We start from the raw sequence: 17,494 nt of genomic DNA on the forward strand, positions 1-17,494 counted from the left end.
CAGCTCATGCAGACCTTTACTAACATACGCCTTTTGGTCAAGTATCATAGTGGTAGACCCTTTGTCTGATAGGAGGATAATGTTGGGGTCATCAGCTTTTAGGGAATTTAGATAACTGCAAGATTTTGCAGGAGGAGACAAGTGTGGTAAAGTGGAAATTTGCTGATGAGGCACATAGGTCAGAGAATAGCTAGGTAAGAGCAAGAGATTGCTGTACTGTAATTGTAAAAGAGCCTCTTGTCAATCTTTGTTGTCATCTGTCTTCTTCAAACTGTTATCTGATTTCTACCTTATGTGCTAATCCATTTGTTCATTTATGTGTATCACCAACATTAACTGGTCCCTAAATTTTTTTCAAATACTGATTTCTGTGCTTATAGACAGGTCCATTTTTATTTGCATACAACAATTCCATTGTTATTTACAAATTTGTATACAACAATTTATGGTTCATTATGCTGCATGGCTTTCGCCAATTTATTCACAAATTTTAAAGCTATTTCCTTTTCCACCATCCGCTTCTTTCACAATTTTGTGGATTTGTTTATTGGCAAACTGCTCAGATTGACTTTTATTGCTGTCTCTTACATCACTTTAATTGACAAGATAAGTAGTTTACATTTTCTCCTACGGCTTACCTAGTTTCTAAAATTTTGTCTGCTTTCACATCTTTCCCAATTGACATTTTTCTTTTATCCTTTTTTTAAAATCATATTCTTCTTCATTACTTCTTATTAACGATTTCTGTATGGATTTTTCTGACTTTTTTTCCTTGCTTTTCTTCCATTTGTCTATCTTTTCCACCCTCTGCCTTGATTTCTAACTCTCCAACTAGCCCTATGTTGCCATGATGAATACCATCTCATATTACATCTGTTATTTTCGAAAACATGCCTTTGCACTATCAAAACTAAGGTCCCACATTCTGTTTCTTGAAACCTGCTTGTCCCTTGGAGTTACTCCAAAAGGCCTACCACTGGAAGTCCATGTTTCTGTATGCAATCCTACCCTACAGCAGGCTCTTTTTACAGTTTCATATACAGCAAACTGTTGCTCTTACCCAGCTAACCTGTGATCTATATGCCTCATAAGCAAATTTCCCTCTACCAGACTTGTCTCCTTCTATAAAATTCTGCAGTTATCTGTCCCTCATGTTTCCTTAAATAGTATCATCTCCCAATCCATCTTCAAACTCCAACAACATGCGTAACTTCACCTCCAAAAGCCATCCCACCTTCTTCTAAACTATCTGTTTTCCTTCCTGTCCTTCTGTAACTCCCTATACAGCCACACCATGAATCACAACACCTCTCCTACATACCGGGCTTGGCCAACCTCCTAAACATCCCATGGCCTTCACCACTGCCTCCCAGACTAAGAATAATCCACAATCCCAAGAACCAGCCACAACAGTACAGTGTCCTTAACCTCTCATCTAAAGCACTCTCCCCTCCTGAATTAACTAACAGCCTCCCTTTCAGCTTTACCCTGCATTTCATCATGCTGAATTGGTGAAGGACCTACTTTCGTTCATAAGTAATATCCATTGGACATATAACTTTGCAACTCAACCCCAAAACCTATCCAACAGAAAACCTGACACTGACCCCTGCCTTGAACAGTTCAGACCCCAATCCCAACTTGATACACCACCAATACCTCAAAATCATCCCTTCAAAGCCTTCCAAGACTTCCTCACACCCAGCATTGCTTCACAACCCTTCCTTAGGTCCCTAAAACAAGATACTAACCTGTCGTCTGCAGAACTCCGGGCTCTATGTTCCCTAAAAGCTGATGACTCCATCATTATCCTTCCAGCAGACAAAGGATCTAGCACTGTAGTAATTGACAGAAAGGATTATGTTAGTGAAGGTCTACACCAGCTGTCTGACACCTCTACATACAGTGTCTGCCATAAAGATCCCAGGCCTGTAATTCAAACTGACCTGCAGTCCCTCCTTAAAACCTCAGGCCCCTCACAAGGACTAATACCTCAATCCATAGAACTTCTCATCCCACCCAAACCACACACTACCACCTTTTACCTTCTTCCTAAGATCCACAAACCTAATCATCCTGTCCATCTTATAGTTGCTGGCTTCAAAGCACCCACTGAACATATATCTGCCTTAGTTAGTCAGCACTTGCAAATCATGGTAAAAAGACTCCCCACCTACATTAAAGATACCAACCATTTCCTAGATCATCTGAAATCCATGCCCGTCCCACTCCCACCACACACCTTGCTTGTCACCATCAATGCTACCCCCATCTATACCAACATCCCCCATGTACATGGTCTGTCTGCTGCTGAACATTTCCTCAGTCAGCACCCACCTGATTCCAACAGTATGAAATCCTTCCTACTTACCTTATATCTTACCTTATATCTTTATACTTACCAACAACTACTTCGGCTTTGAGGAGCAGACATACAAGCAGATCAGAGGTATGGCAATGGGAACCAGGATGGCCTCTTCCTATGCCACCTTTTTCATGGGTCACTTGGAGGGGGCTTCCCTGGTTTGGTTTGGTTTAGATACATTGATGACATCTTTACCATATGGACTCATAGTGAGACTGATCTGCTAAAATTCCTGGAATCTCTCAATACCTTCTCCCAATTAAATTTCACTGGTCCTATTCTGAATCTCATGCCACTTTCCTTCATGTTGATCTCGTCCTCACCGAAGGTGAGCTACACACTTATGTCCACATTAAACCTACCAACAAACAACATTACTTACATTTTGACATTTTCCATCCTTTCCATGTCAAACATTCCCTCCCACACAGCCTTGGCAACCAAGGAAAACATATTTGTTCTGATGCAGACTTTTTACAGCAATACACCACCATCCTCACCTCAAGCTTCACTGTACAAATTACCACACTAGCCTAGTTAAAAAGCAGATTTCCTGTGCCATCACATCCAATCCTGATACTGCTGATTCCTCCAAAAAAAAAAAACAGCTTTGGAGCACACTACTGGTGACTCAGTATTATCCTGGTCTGCAATGTGTTAATCAGCTACTTTGACAGGGCCATGACTTCTTAAAATCATACCCTGAAATGAGATCTATTCTGTCTGAAATTTTGCCCATCACTTCTAGAACAGCTTTCCGTCACCCTCTCAACCTCCACAGACCCTATGCTCCTTCTGCACCCATCTCCCTGCCCTGTGGCTCCTATCCTTGTGAGCATCCCCACTGCGAGATTGCCCCATGCACCCTCCTACCACATCCTATAATAGCCCTGTAACTGGCAAAGCATATACTATCAAAGGGAAATGACACATCATATATCAGCTATTAGGTAAAGACTGTTCGGCCTTCTACATCAGCAAGACTACCAGCAAATTATCAATTAGGATGAATGGGCATATGCAGAGGGTGTATAATGGTAACCAGCAATATCCTATTGCACAGCATGCTCTATAACATGACACTTGTGACCTCAGCAGCTGTTTCACCATATACGTCATCCGGATTCTTCCCCCAGATACCAGTTTCTCGGAACTCCACAGGTGAGAACTAGCACTACAACATGTCCTTGGTTCTCACAATCCACCTGGCCTTAATTTATGTTAATTTCTTCTGTCTCAGCATTTCTTCACTGTTACTACTTTTTGCTTAACTCCGTTTTAGTTTTCTACATCTTTCATTGTCTTCCCCATCTATTTTTCACCATGCCCCTCCCATCTCTGTTACACTCTATGCACTTAGCTTCCCACTCTTATTAACTTGTGCACGGTGCTTTAGTAGTAATCTCTGTCTTGCATATTATCCTGTCTCCCACCTTTAAGCTCTCAGGTTCTCAAATGTCATCCAATGCAATTCCCAACAATTAATCTTTCGTTTTCATTCCGTATGGTAATTTTCCCCTGACCCATGGTTCTGGGTGATTTTCCCTGAAATCTACACCTTTTTCTGGATCTCTCCCCAGTCCTTTTCCTTTGCCCTTCTTCCTTCCTCTTCAGCCCTTCTGCCTGAAGAAGGTGCCACTGGCTCCAAAAGCTTGCAAATTACAACACCCTTTTATGTGCACGTTCTGTAGCGCTTGGTGAGTAGGTTTTTTATCTATCCAATTAAATAATTTTGTCAATAATTTACTGTTTTCATTGTTATAGTAACCTATATTATGTTTCCCTCTTGAAAAAAAAAAAAAAAAAAAAAAAAAAAAAAACACTATTAACTGTGCATTTCCCTCTGATGTTCTCTATACGTCTTACATCTTACCTACTGATTTGTTTATAATATCAAAATATTCATTGATCACACAAGCAAAGCACTTCCAATTTGTGTGTGTTACCTAGCAGCACATTTATGACTCCTGCCAAAGATGAAATAACTAAATGGACATGAGCAGTGTCTTGTTGTTGAAAGTCTTTAACATCCAAGATTTCATGCCAACACAATACTACAATGGTCACACAGGTACCTCATAACATCTCGAGGGCACTTATAGTACAAGAGCAAAACAGAAGAAAATATGTCATAATATATCAGTCAAAAGGATCAGGAAGTGCAATATTTCTATCCAGGATGTTCATATTGCCACATTCAGTTCTTGTCTGTGCAAGTGGACTCTCTATGAGCCTACGGAATCCTGAATTTTTATTGCCAATTTAATATAAAAGAAACTTGCAAAGTCTAATGAAATGAACTCACTTTTAGTAAGACTTGAACTTTCAACAGCAATTTCTCTCATTTATAGTAATAGTAATAGTAGTAGTAGTAATAATAATAATAATAATAATAATAACAATACAAATTATACTGGAACAGAACCATTATAACAGATAAAACAACACCACATAACAAACCTGACATCATACTCACCAATAAAAATAAGAAATTAACACAACTAATCGAAATATACATACCCAATACAACAAATATACAAAAGAAAACAGGAGAAAAAATTGAAAAATACATCCAACTGGCTGAGGAAGTCAAGGATATGTGGCATCAGGATAAAGTTGACATTATACCAATTATACTATCAACTACAGGAGTCATACCACACAATATCCACCAGTACATCAATGCAATACAGCTACATCCAAACTTATATATACAACTACAGAAATCCGTAATTATTGATACATGTTCAATTACCCGAAAGTTCCTAAATGCAATATAACATATACCGTACAGTTAAAAGGAAGTCTCCCTTGATCAAGGTCCGCGTCACTTTTTACTTTTGACCAGACATAACGTCTGAGATAAGAAAGAAATAATAATAATAATAATAATAATAATAATAATAATAATAATAATAATAATAATCCCCGTGGAGGCCCGGGAAAAGAATAGGCCTCGAGTATGTTCTGCCAGTCGTAAAAGGCGACGAAAAGAACAAACCACTAATAGGGCTAACCCCCCTTTTAGTGTGATTAGTTGGTTCAGGACACAACTAAAGAAGCCTCGGACAAGCGCCATCATGGTCGGGGACGACGCTTGAACCCTATGCCCACCCACAATGGTAACGACACTGCTATCCAACTGGAAAATGATTTAAATCCAAATAGAGGTGTTTTGCAGGATATGCTTCCTGCAACCACCCTAGAAGGAAAACAAAGACAGAGGATGAAATGGTCAGATGAAGTTAATCGACACCTCATGTTCTGTTATTACCAAGCAACAAACCTAGGAACCAACACAACTGGATACAGATCACAAGTATACACAACATTTATTACCAGATACCCAGAATTAAAATTTTTAACAGAACAACGACTAGCTGATCAGATCCGTGTAATAATCAAAAATAACAGGATACCCCAGTCAGAATTAGAAAACATCAAACAACAAGTACAACAAATACTGGAACAAAATAATGTGCAATCAGAAGAAGAAGAAAATACTGTAATGGACTCAAACAAACAAAGAACAACACACCTCAATTAAACAATCAGAGGAAAACTAAATCTTAAGACTGCCACCAGAACAAGTACAAATAGAACACGAAGTGACACACATGTTAGATATAGAAGAAAAATTTCAGCTGACATATATAGAATACAAAGACACAAATACAGACATTAGACCATTCTTGCATAGACAGCCAAATAACCCACAAGTCGAAACAACAATAAAAACTATCAACACAATCATTCACAACAAAATAAATGAAAACACAACTAAGGAAGAGTTACAACTACTGGTTTATATAGGAGCACTCACTACACTAAATATGCACACTAGGCAGAGATCAGAACCAACCAACACACAGAAGAAACCCACAAAACCAGCATGGCAACACAGGCTACAGATCAGAATAGAAAAACTGAGAAAAGACATTGGACAGCTAACACAATTTATAAGACATCAAATGTCAGAAAAAAAACGAAAAAGGTTAGGTAAAATCTCACAACAAGAAGCGATAGAGCAATTAGATGAAAAGAAGCAGAAATTACAAGCATTGGCCAAACGACTTAGAAGATACAAAAAAAGTGAAAATAGAAGGAAACAAAACCAAACATTCAACACAAACCAAAAGAAATTTTACCAGACAATAGATAACACACACATTAAAATAGACAATCCACCAAACATAACAGACATGGAACACTTCTCGAGCAACATATGGTCAAACCCAGTACAACATAACAGGCATGCACGGTGGATAGAAGGAGAAACAGACACATACAAGATGACTCCACAAATGCCTGAAGTGATAATTTTGCAACATGAAGTCACCAAAGCAATTAATTCTACTCACAATTGGAAAGCCCCTGGAAAAGATAAAATAGCAAATTTCTGGCTAAAGAAGTTCACCTCAACACATTCACATCTAACTACATTATTTAACAGTTACATTGCAGACCCATACACATTCCCTGATACACTTACACATGGAATAACTTATATGAAACCTAAAGATCAAGCAGACACAGCAAACCCAGCTAAATACCGCCCCATAACATGCCTACCAATAATATACAAAATATTAACTTCAGTCATTACACAGAAATTAATGACACATACAACACAGAACAAAATTATGAATGAAGAACAAAAAGGCTGTTGCAAAGGAGTACGAGGATGTAAAGAGCAACTTATAATAGATGCAGAGGTGACATATCAAGCTAAAACTAAACAAAGGTCACTACACTACGCATACATTGATTACCGAAAAGCTTTTGATAGTGTACCCCACTTATGGTTACTACAAATATTGGAAATATACAAAGTAGATCCTAAATTGATACAGTTCCTAAACATAGTAATGAAAAATTGGAAAACCACACTTAATATCCAAACAAATTCAAATAATATCACATCACAGCCAATACAGATTAAGCGTGGAATATACCAAGGAGTCTCATTAAGTCCTTTCTGGTTCTGCCTTGCTCTGAACCCACTATCCAACATGCTAAATAATACAAATTATGGATACAATATTACTGGAACATACCCACACAAAATCACACATTTGCTATACATGGATGATCTAAAACTACTGGCAGCAACAAATCAACAACTCAACCAATTACTAAAGAAAACAGAAGTATTCAGCAATGATATAAATATGGCTTTTGGAACAGACAAATGTAAGAAAAATAGCATAGTCAAGGGAAAACACACTAAACAAGAAGATTACATATTGGATAACCACAGCGACTGCATAGAAGCGATGGAAAAAACAGATGCCTATAAATATCTCTGATACGGACAAAAAATAGGAATAGATAATACAAATATTAAAGAAGAACTAAAAGAAAAATATAGACAAAGACTAACAAAAATACTGAAAACAGAATTGACAGCAAGAAACAAAACAAAAGCTATAAATACCTATGCTATACCAATATTGACCTACTCATTTGGAGTAGTGCAATGGAGTAACACAGACTTAGAAGCACTCAATACACTTACACAATCACAATGCCACAAATATAGAATACATCACATACATTCAGCAACAGAAAGATTCACATTAAGCAGAAAGGAAGGAGGGAGGGGATTTATCCACATAAAAAACCTACATTATGGACAGGTAGCCAATTTAAGAAAATTCTTTCTATAACGAGCAGAAACTAGCAAAATACACAAACCAATCACTCATATAAATACATTGGCTACACCACTGCAATTACATAACCACTTCTACAACCCTTTAGATCACATAACATCAACTGATACGAAGAAAGTAAATTGGAAAAAGAAAACACTACATGGCAAGCACTCGTAGCATCTAACACAGCCACACATCGATCAAGACGCATCCAACACATGGCTAAGAAAAGGCAATATATACAGTGAGCCGGAAGGATTCATGATTGCAATACAGGATCAAACAATAAACACCAGATATTACAGCAAGCATATTATTAAATATCCCAATACCACAACAGATAAATGCAGACTTTGCAAACAACAAATAGAAACAGTAGATCACATCACAAGCAGATGTACAATACTAGCAAATACAGAATACCCCAGAAGACATGACAATGTAGCAAAAATAATACATCAACAGCTTGCCTTACAACATAAACTTATAAAACAACACATTCCCACATACAAGTATGCATCACAAAATGGAGAATGATGAATACAAATTATATTGGAACAGAACCATTATAACAGATACACTCCTGGAAATTGAAATAAGAACACCGTGAATTCATTGTCCCAGAGAGGGGAAACTTTATTGACACATTCCTGGGGTCAGATACATCACATGATCACACTGACAGAACCACAGGCACATAGACACAAGCAACAGAGCATGCACAATGTCGGCACTAGTACAGTGTATATCCACCTTTTGCAGCAATGCAGGCTGCTGTTCTCCCATGGAGACGATCGTAGAGATGCTGGATGTAGTCCTGTGGAACGGCTTGAAATGCCATTCCCACCTGGCGCCTCAGTTGGACCAGCGTTCGTGCTGGACGTGCAGACCGCGTGAGACGACGCTTCATCCAGTCCCAAACATGCTCAATGGGGGACAGATCTGGAGATCTTGCTGGCCAGGGTAGTTGACTTACACCTTCTAGAGCACGTTGGGTGGCACGGGATACATGCGGACGTGCATTGTCCTGTTGGAACAGCAAGTTCCCTTGCTGGTCTAGGAATGGTAGAACGATGGGTTCGATGACGGTTTGGATGTACCGTGCGCTATTCAGTGTCCTCTCGACGATCACCAGAGGTGTACGGCCAGTGTAGGAGATCGCTCCCCACACCATGATGCCGGGTGTTGGCCCTGTGTGCCTCGGACGTATGCAGTCCTGATTGTGGCGCTCACCTGCACGGCGCCAAACACGCATACGACCATCATTGGCACCAAGGCAGAAGCGACTCTCATCGCTGAAGACGACACGTCTCCATTCGTCCCTCCATTCACGCCTGTCGCGACACCACTGGAGGCGGGCTGCATGATGTTGGGGCGTGAGCAGAAGACCGCCTAACGGTGTGCGGGACCGTAGCCCAGCTTCATGGAGACGGTTGCGAATGGTCCTCGCCGATACCCCAGGAGCAACAGTGTCCCTAATTTGCTGGGAAGTGGCGGTGCGGTCCCCTACGGCACTGCGTAGGATCCTACGGTCTTGGCGTGCATCCGTGCGTCGCTGCGGTCCGGTCCGAGGTCGACGGGCACGTGCACCTTCCGCCGACCACTGGCAACAACATCGATGTACTGTGGAGACCTCACGCCCCACGTGTTGAGCAATTCGGCGGTACGTCCACCCGGTCTCCCGCATGCCCACTATACACCCTCGCTCAAAGTCCGTCAACTGCACATACGGTTCACATCCACGCTGTCGTGGCATGCTACCAGTGTTAAAGACTGCGATGGAGCTCCGTATGCCACGGCAAACTGGCTGACACTGACGGCGGCGGTGCACAAATGCTGCGCAGCTAGCGCCATTCGACGGCCAACACCACGGATCCTGGTGTGTCTGCTGTGCCATGCGTGTGATCATTGCTTGTACAGCCCTCTCGCAGTGTCTGGAGCAAGTATGGTGGGTCTGACACACCGGTGTCAATTTGTTCTTTTTTCCATTTCCAGGAGTGTAAAATAACACCACATAACAAACCTGACATCATAATCACCAATAAAAAGAAGAAATTAACACAACTAATCGAAATATCCATACCCAATACAACAAATATACAAAAGAAAACAAGAGAAAAAATTGAAAAATACATCCAACTGGCTGAGGAAGTCAAGGATATGTGGCATCAGGAAAAAGTTGACATTATACCAACTATACTATCAACTGCAGGACTCATACCACACAATATCCACCAGTACATCAATGCAATACAGCTACATCCAAACTTATATACACAACTACAGAAATCCGTAATTATTGATACATGTTCAATTATCTGAAAGTTCCTAAGTGCAATATAACATATAATGTACAGTTAAAAGGAAGTCACGCTTGATCAAGGTCCTCGTCACTTTCTACTTCTGACCAGACATAACGTCTGAGATAAGAAAGAAATAATAATAATAATAATGGCTCTCATTTGTAATAATAATGGCTATCCCCATCCAGCAGTACCAATGTTAGAAACTTTCAGTCTCTGCATTAGCTATTGCTACTACTAATTTTGCTTCAGTGGAAACAATGATTCAAATATCCTCAAGAAAAAAAAAGAAAGAAAGAAGGAAAAAGACACTCTATTATACCTGTATTCGTAATTTCCAGTTTCCACGCGATACAGGGGTTCTTGTAAAGCACTGTAACTATACTCTTCATCATCCATTTCCTTAACTTTCAAACAGTATGAGAGGTATTCAAATTTTGTATCGGCATACTTTCGAATTGTCAGTTTTGTATCAGGAATTGCCTTGTACAAGTAGGTACCCAAGTCTGTCAATATCTGTTGACATTAAAATAAAATAATATTCATTACAGTGGTTAAAACAATAATTTGCTGCACCACACAATTAGTTACACTGTAAAAAATAAGTCTGCAAAACTGCAACTCACAGGTTTAACAGACTTCAGCATTTGGATTCCATATTTTTCCATCTGTCTATGGTAATCACCAAACTGTCGAAATGCCTCACTGGCTCTGGGCTGAGGTTCGCGAACACCAATCGCAGCAAAAGTATCACCAAATGCTGAAAAAAACATATTACTATTCAGCAAAATGTATGTCTGTGACCACTATGAGAGAACAAATTTTATGAGTAATCTGCACAGCTGGTAATTAAAACTGCAACTCCAGGTTGGATGGTTGTTCGTATGAAGAATAGCAGGAAACATATGCGATTATATTTATGGGTAGTTTGGGGGTATACTGGATGTAATATTCAGAATGTAGAGCTGCTGGTTCTGACAGCAACAATGGCTCTAACTTGGCTTGGCACTGGAATAAGAAGGATCTTACAAAACATAACATATATCATAGGAAGCAAGATGTATCAGACAGACAGGGGAACACACTATGATATATAATGAACACACAGACTACTTTAGGCTATGCAAGTATGGGAAATAAATAGCAGCCATGCACAAACATGTGAAAGTCATTCACTAAATGGGGCTATAAAGGATTTAGAAGTATTTCACACAGAGGAGATAGTAAGAAAACCTAAGTGAAAAAGCTGAGGTAGTAATTCATCAGGACAGATTTGACAGACATCTGTCATGGACTCCTTAATGGTTTCACAGACCTCTATTGAAATTAGTATAAACAAGGCATGCATAAAAATTTTCATATACGACTAACGTAAGTATGCACTTCAGCATAATCACAAGTTGGTATCTTGGGAGTGGAAGGGTACAATTTCTAACACAGTGCTTTCACATGGCACTGGGCACTTAAGTGTTCACTAGACAATTCATTGTACAAGAAAGCAGCTGGCATGACAACATACACAGTTGGGGACACCGCTGAAGAAGGCAAGGCACTCTGGTGAAAAGGTGGTAGTTTTATAGGACTGAACAGAGAAACACAAGAGAGAATATTCAAGTAAGACGGATTCTGTTTGTAGAAGTGTCTTTATTTTATGATTGCTACTTTACATATTCAAGTACATCTGATGGATGATTTAAATATGGGTAGCCATATTGCAAGAGTGTGACTCTCCAAATATATAGCCATGTGTTAATATTGCTACTTAACATAATGACAACACATCAAGTTGCACATAAGCACAACCAAATGACACTCTCAGATTAGCTTCAGCCACAGCCTTCGTCTGAAAAGTAAACACACACACATTTATTCACAAGAGCAATCACGCACAGATGACTGCCATCTGCATCATCTTTACAATAACTAGCAACCTATCTTTTCCTTATATTGTTAAAAATGTTACAAGATATGCCTGGTCAGATGACAATCACTGTAATCACAGGGATAGTTGTCTTGTATAAAGTGCAACTTACAGGTTGAATTTAGAGAAACAAATATTCTAAAGTTATCGGTCACCTCTATACCACCACAGAAATATATGAGAATACTAAAAACCTATCAAAATATAAGACATATAATCTACAATAAGGCATAGGGTTTCTTTCCTTCATTACGAGAGCAGGAGGAGGAGGTCAGTGTTTAAACGTCCCGCCAACAACGAGGTTATTAGAGCAGCTGCGTCCATTTGACGAAGCATCCTGACATTTGCCTGAAGCAATTTAGGAAACCATGGAAAAGCTAAATCAGGATAGCCGGACACGGGTTTGAACCGTCATCGTCCTGAATGTGAGTCCACTGTGCTAACCACTGCTTCATTATGAAAAGCCATAACCAACAGAAGAGTGTCTTTACCTGAAAGTGTTCTAGTACATTTGGCAGAGATAAAAAAAGTAGCTATATCCAGTTTCATCAATAACTGCTGGATGTAGAGAAGATATTTTCACTGTTAGTCTAGCATTACAGAGTCAGCTCTAGCCAGTATAGCCAATAACGCTATATAGGAAGGAAGGGCAATAAAAAAAAAAAATACAAAAACAAAAACTGGAATAATACATTTAATGCATGACCAAGCACATTTGATCAAGAGGACAAATAAACAACCTGAATAAATGCATTACCAGTTTAATATCTCTACCAGCAGATAGCAGATTGATGAGAGCTTGGAAACACTATAGAACAATCAACATGCACCATCAGAGGCTGAATGACAGGTTACGTGGGCCCAGCTGCCAGCCACACAGAGCTAGGCTAGTGGTCGTAAGTCAGCCTTGAACAGTGTGATGCATGAGCTATCACAAATCTTGCCCACCTGCTGTTTCGATACTGACCTTGCTGTGGACATTGACTTTCCAATTACTGTTACTGGCATTCTTTCTGTGTTCAGCTCACAATGAACTTGGTTTGGTTTACACATTAAGCATCTGTTAACAAGACAAAACACAAAACTTATATCTTCTTCATTGTGGGTACTACAGCCATGTTGTTGTCGTTATACTCTTTAGTCCAGAGACTGGTTTGATGCAGCTCTCCAAGCTACTCTATCCTGAGCAAGTTTCTTCATCTCCCAGTACCTACTGAAACCTACATGCTTCTGAATCTGTTTCGTGTATTCATATCTTGGTCTCACTCTATGATTTGTACCCTCCACTACTAAATTGGTAATCCCTTGATGCCTCAGAATTAGCCCTACCAACCGATCCCTTCTTCTAGTCAAGTTGTGCCACAAATTTCTCTTCTCTCCAATTCTATTCAATAGCTCCTCATTAGTTATGTGATCTATCCATCTAATCTTCAGCATTCTTCTGTAGCACAACATTACAAAAGCTTCTAATCTCTTCTTGCCTAAACTATTTATCGTCCACGTTTCACTTCCATACATAGCTACACTCCATACAAATACTTTCAGAAACGACTTCCTGACACTTACATCTATACTCGATGTTAACAAATTTCTCTTCTTCAGAAACACTTTCCTTGCCATTGCCAGTCTACATTTTATATCATCTCTTCTTCAACCATCATCAGTTATTTTGCTCCCCAAATAGCAAAACTCTTTTACTACTTTAAGTGTCGCATTTTCTAATCTAATTCCCTCAGCACCACCCGACTTAATTCGACTACATTCCATTAACCTCGTTTTGCTTTTGTTGATGTTCATCTTATACCCTCGTTTCAAGACACTGTCCATTCCATTCAACTGCTCTTCCAAGTCCTTTGCTGTCTCTGACAGAATTACAATGTCTTCGGCGAACCTTAAAGTTTTTATTTCTGCTCCCTGGATTATAATATCTACTCCAAATTTTTCTTTTGTTTCTTTTACTGCCTGCTCAATATACAGATTGAATAACATCGGGGAGAGGTTACAACCCTGTCTCACTCCCTCCCCAACCACTGTTTCCCTTTCATACCCCTTGACTCTTATAACTGCCATCCGGTTTCTGTACAAATTGTAAATAGCCTTTAGCTCTCTGTATTTGTATTGTGATCTGTAACAAGATGAAATTTGGATCCATAGAGAAAAACGCCAAATTTATGAAGAGCATAAATAATGGCCAAAGCTTCTTTTTCAATTTGAGAGTACTTTTGTTGGGCATCCGTGAGCGTTTTGGAGGCATAAGCAATGGGTTGTTCAGAACCATCAGAAAAATGGTGCGCAAGGACTGCACCGACCCTGTATTGAGAGGAGTCCGTGACAAGAACAAGATGTTGGCCAGGTCGATAAGTAACCAGGCACGGGGCCCGTTTCAGCATAGTCTTCAATTTCTGGAAAGCCGCATCACATGAGCCGGACCAGTGAAAAGGCACGTTTTTATGCAACAGGCGATGCAACAAACACATGTATTATTTTAAGCATCTCATTTCCTAATCTAATTCCTGCAGCATCACCTGATTTAATTCGACTACATTCCATTATTCTCATTTTGCTTTTGTTGATGTTCATCTTATATCCTCCTTTCAAGACATGGTCCATTCCGTTCAGCTGCTCTTCCAGGTCCTTTGCTGTCTCTAACAGAATTACAATGTCTTCAGCGAACCTCAAAGTTTTTATTTCTTTTCCATGGATTTTAATTCCAACTCTGAATTTTTCTTTTCTTTCCTTTACTGCTTGTTCAATATATAGATTGAATAACATCATGGAGTGGCTACAACCCTGTCTCACTCCCTTCCCAACCACTGCTTCCCCTTCATGTCCTCGACTCTTATAACTGCCAATTGGTTTCTGTACAAATTGTAAATAGCCTTTTGCTCCCTGTATTTTACACCTGCCACCTTTAGAATTTGAAAGAGAGTATTCCAGACAACATTGTCAAAAGCTTTCTCTAAGTTTACAAATGCTAGAAATGTAGGTCTGCCTTTCCTTAATCTATTTTCTAAATAAGTCATAGAGTCAGTATTGCCTCACATGTTCCAACATTTCTACGGAATCCAAACTGATCTTCCCTGAGGTCGGCTTCTATAAGTTTTTCCATTTGTCTATAAAGAATTCGCGTTAGTATTTTGCAGCCATGGCTTATTAAACTGATAGTACGGTAATTTTCACATCTGTCAACACCTGCTTTCTTTGGGATTGGAATTATTATATTCTTCTTGAAGTCTGAGGGTATTTCGCCTGTATCATACATCTTGCTCACTAGATGGTAGAGTTTTGTTAGGCCTGGCTCTCCCAAAGCCGTCAGTAGTTCTAATGGAATATTGTCTACTCCAGGGGCCTTGCTTCAACTTAGGTCTTTCAGTGCTCTGTGGAACTGTTCATGCAGTGTCATATCTTCTATTTCATCTTCAACTACATTCTCTTCCATTTATATAATATTTTCCTCAAGAACATCTCCCTTGTATAGACCCTCTAAATACTCCTTCGACCTTTCTGCTTTCCCTTCTTTTCTTAGAACTGTGTGTCCATCTGAGCTCTTAATACTCATACAAGTGGATCTCTTTTCTCAACGGTCTCTCTGATTTTCCTGTAGGCAGTATCTATCTTACCCCTAGTTATATATGCCTCTACATCCTTGTATTTGTCCTCTAGCCATCCCTGCTTAGCCATTTTGCACTTCCTGTCGATCTCATTTTTGAGACATTTGCATTCCTTTTCACCTGCTGCATTTATTGCCTTTTTATATTTTCTCCTTTCATCAATTAAATCCCCCCCCCATGAACCATGGACCTTGCCATTGGTGTGGAGGCTTGCGTGCCTCAATGATACAAATAGCCGTCCTGTAGGCTCAACCACAATGGAGGGGTATCTGTTGAGAGGCCAGACAAACGTGTGGTTCCTGAAGAGGGGCAGCAGCCTTTTCAGTAGTTGCAGGGGCAACAGTCTGGATGATTGACTGATCTCGCATTAACATGAACCAAAACGGCCTTTCTGTGCTGGTACTGCAAACGTTTGAAAGCAAGGGGAAACTACAGAAGTAATTTTTTTCTGATGGCATGCAGCTTTACTGTATGGTTAAATGATGATGGTGTCCTCTTGGGTAAAATATTCCGGAGGTAAAATACTCCCCCATTCGGATCTCCAGGTGGGGACTACTCAGGAGGACTCTGTTATCAGGAGAAAGAAAACTGGTGTTCTACGGATCGGAGCATGGAATGTCAGATCCCTTAATCGGGCAGATAGTTAGATAATGTAAAATGGAAAATGGATAGGTTAAAGTTAGATATAGTGGGAATTAGTGAAGTTCGGTGACAGGAGGAACAAGGCTTTTGGTCAGGTGAATACAGGGTTATAAACACAAAATTAAATAGGGGTAATGCAGGTATAGGTTTCATAATGAATAAAAAAAAAATAGGATTGCAGGTAAGCTACTACAAACAGCATAGTGAATGCATTATTGTGGCCAAGATGGACATGAAGCCCATGCCTACTACAGTAGTTCAAATTTATATGCCAACTAGCTCTGCACATTATGAAGAAATTGATGAAATATATGATGAGATAAAAGAAATTATTCAGGTAGTGAAGGGAGACGAAAATTTAATAGTCATGGGTGACTGGAATTTGACAATAGGAAAGGGGAAAGAAGGAAACGTAGTAGGTGAATATGGATTGGGGCTAAGAAATGAAAGAGGAATCTGCCTGGTAGAATTTTGCACAGAGCATAATTTAATTATAGCTAACACTTGATTCAAGAATCATGAAAGAAGGTTGTATACATGGAAGAATCCTGCAGATACTAAAAGGTTTCAGATAGATATATAATGGTAGGACAGAGATTTAGGAACCAGGTTTTAAATTGTAAGATGTAGACTCTGACCACAATCTATTGGTTATGAACTGTAGGTTAAAACTGAAGAAATTGCAAAAAGGTGGGAATTTAAGGAGATGGGACCTGGATAAACTGAAAGAACCAGAGGTTGTACAGAGTTTCAGGGAGAGCATAAGGGAACAATTGACAGGAATGGGGAAAAGAAATACAGTAGAAGAAGAATGGGTAGCTTTGAGGAATGAAATAGTGAAGGCAGCAGAGGATCATGTAGGTAAAAAGAAGAGGGCTAGTAGAAATCCTTGGGTAACAGAAGAGATACTGAATTTAATTGATGAAAGGAGAAAATACAAAAATGCAGTAAGTGAAGCAGGCAAAAAGGAATACAAATGTCTCAAAAATGAGATT

General features: G+C 39.5%; 1 protein-coding gene across 4 annotated transcripts in view; it reads right to left on the minus strand.

Moving 5' to 3' along the window:
- Positions 1 to 17,494, minus strand: part of LOC126356069 (PRKCA-binding protein) — a 127,882-nt gene that overhangs the window by 23,106 nt on the left and 87,282 nt on the right. For all 4 annotated transcript variants that reach the window (XM_050006771.1, XM_050006770.1, XM_050006769.1 and 1 more), the window contains 2 exons: positions 10,952 to 11,085; positions 10,648 to 10,841 (listed from right to left, as the gene is read on the minus strand). In XM_050006771.1, the coding sequence (XP_049862728.1) occupies positions 10,648 to 10,841; positions 10,952 to 11,085 (328 nt within the window). The remainder of the gene's footprint in view (positions 1 to 10,647; positions 10,842 to 10,951; positions 11,086 to 17,494) is intronic.

This window comes from Schistocerca gregaria, chromosome 3, assembly GCF_023897955.1.
Source record: "Schistocerca gregaria isolate iqSchGreg1 chromosome 3, iqSchGreg1.2, whole genome shotgun sequence".
Classification (NCBI taxonomy): domain Eukaryota; kingdom Metazoa; phylum Arthropoda; class Insecta; order Orthoptera; family Acrididae; genus Schistocerca; species Schistocerca gregaria.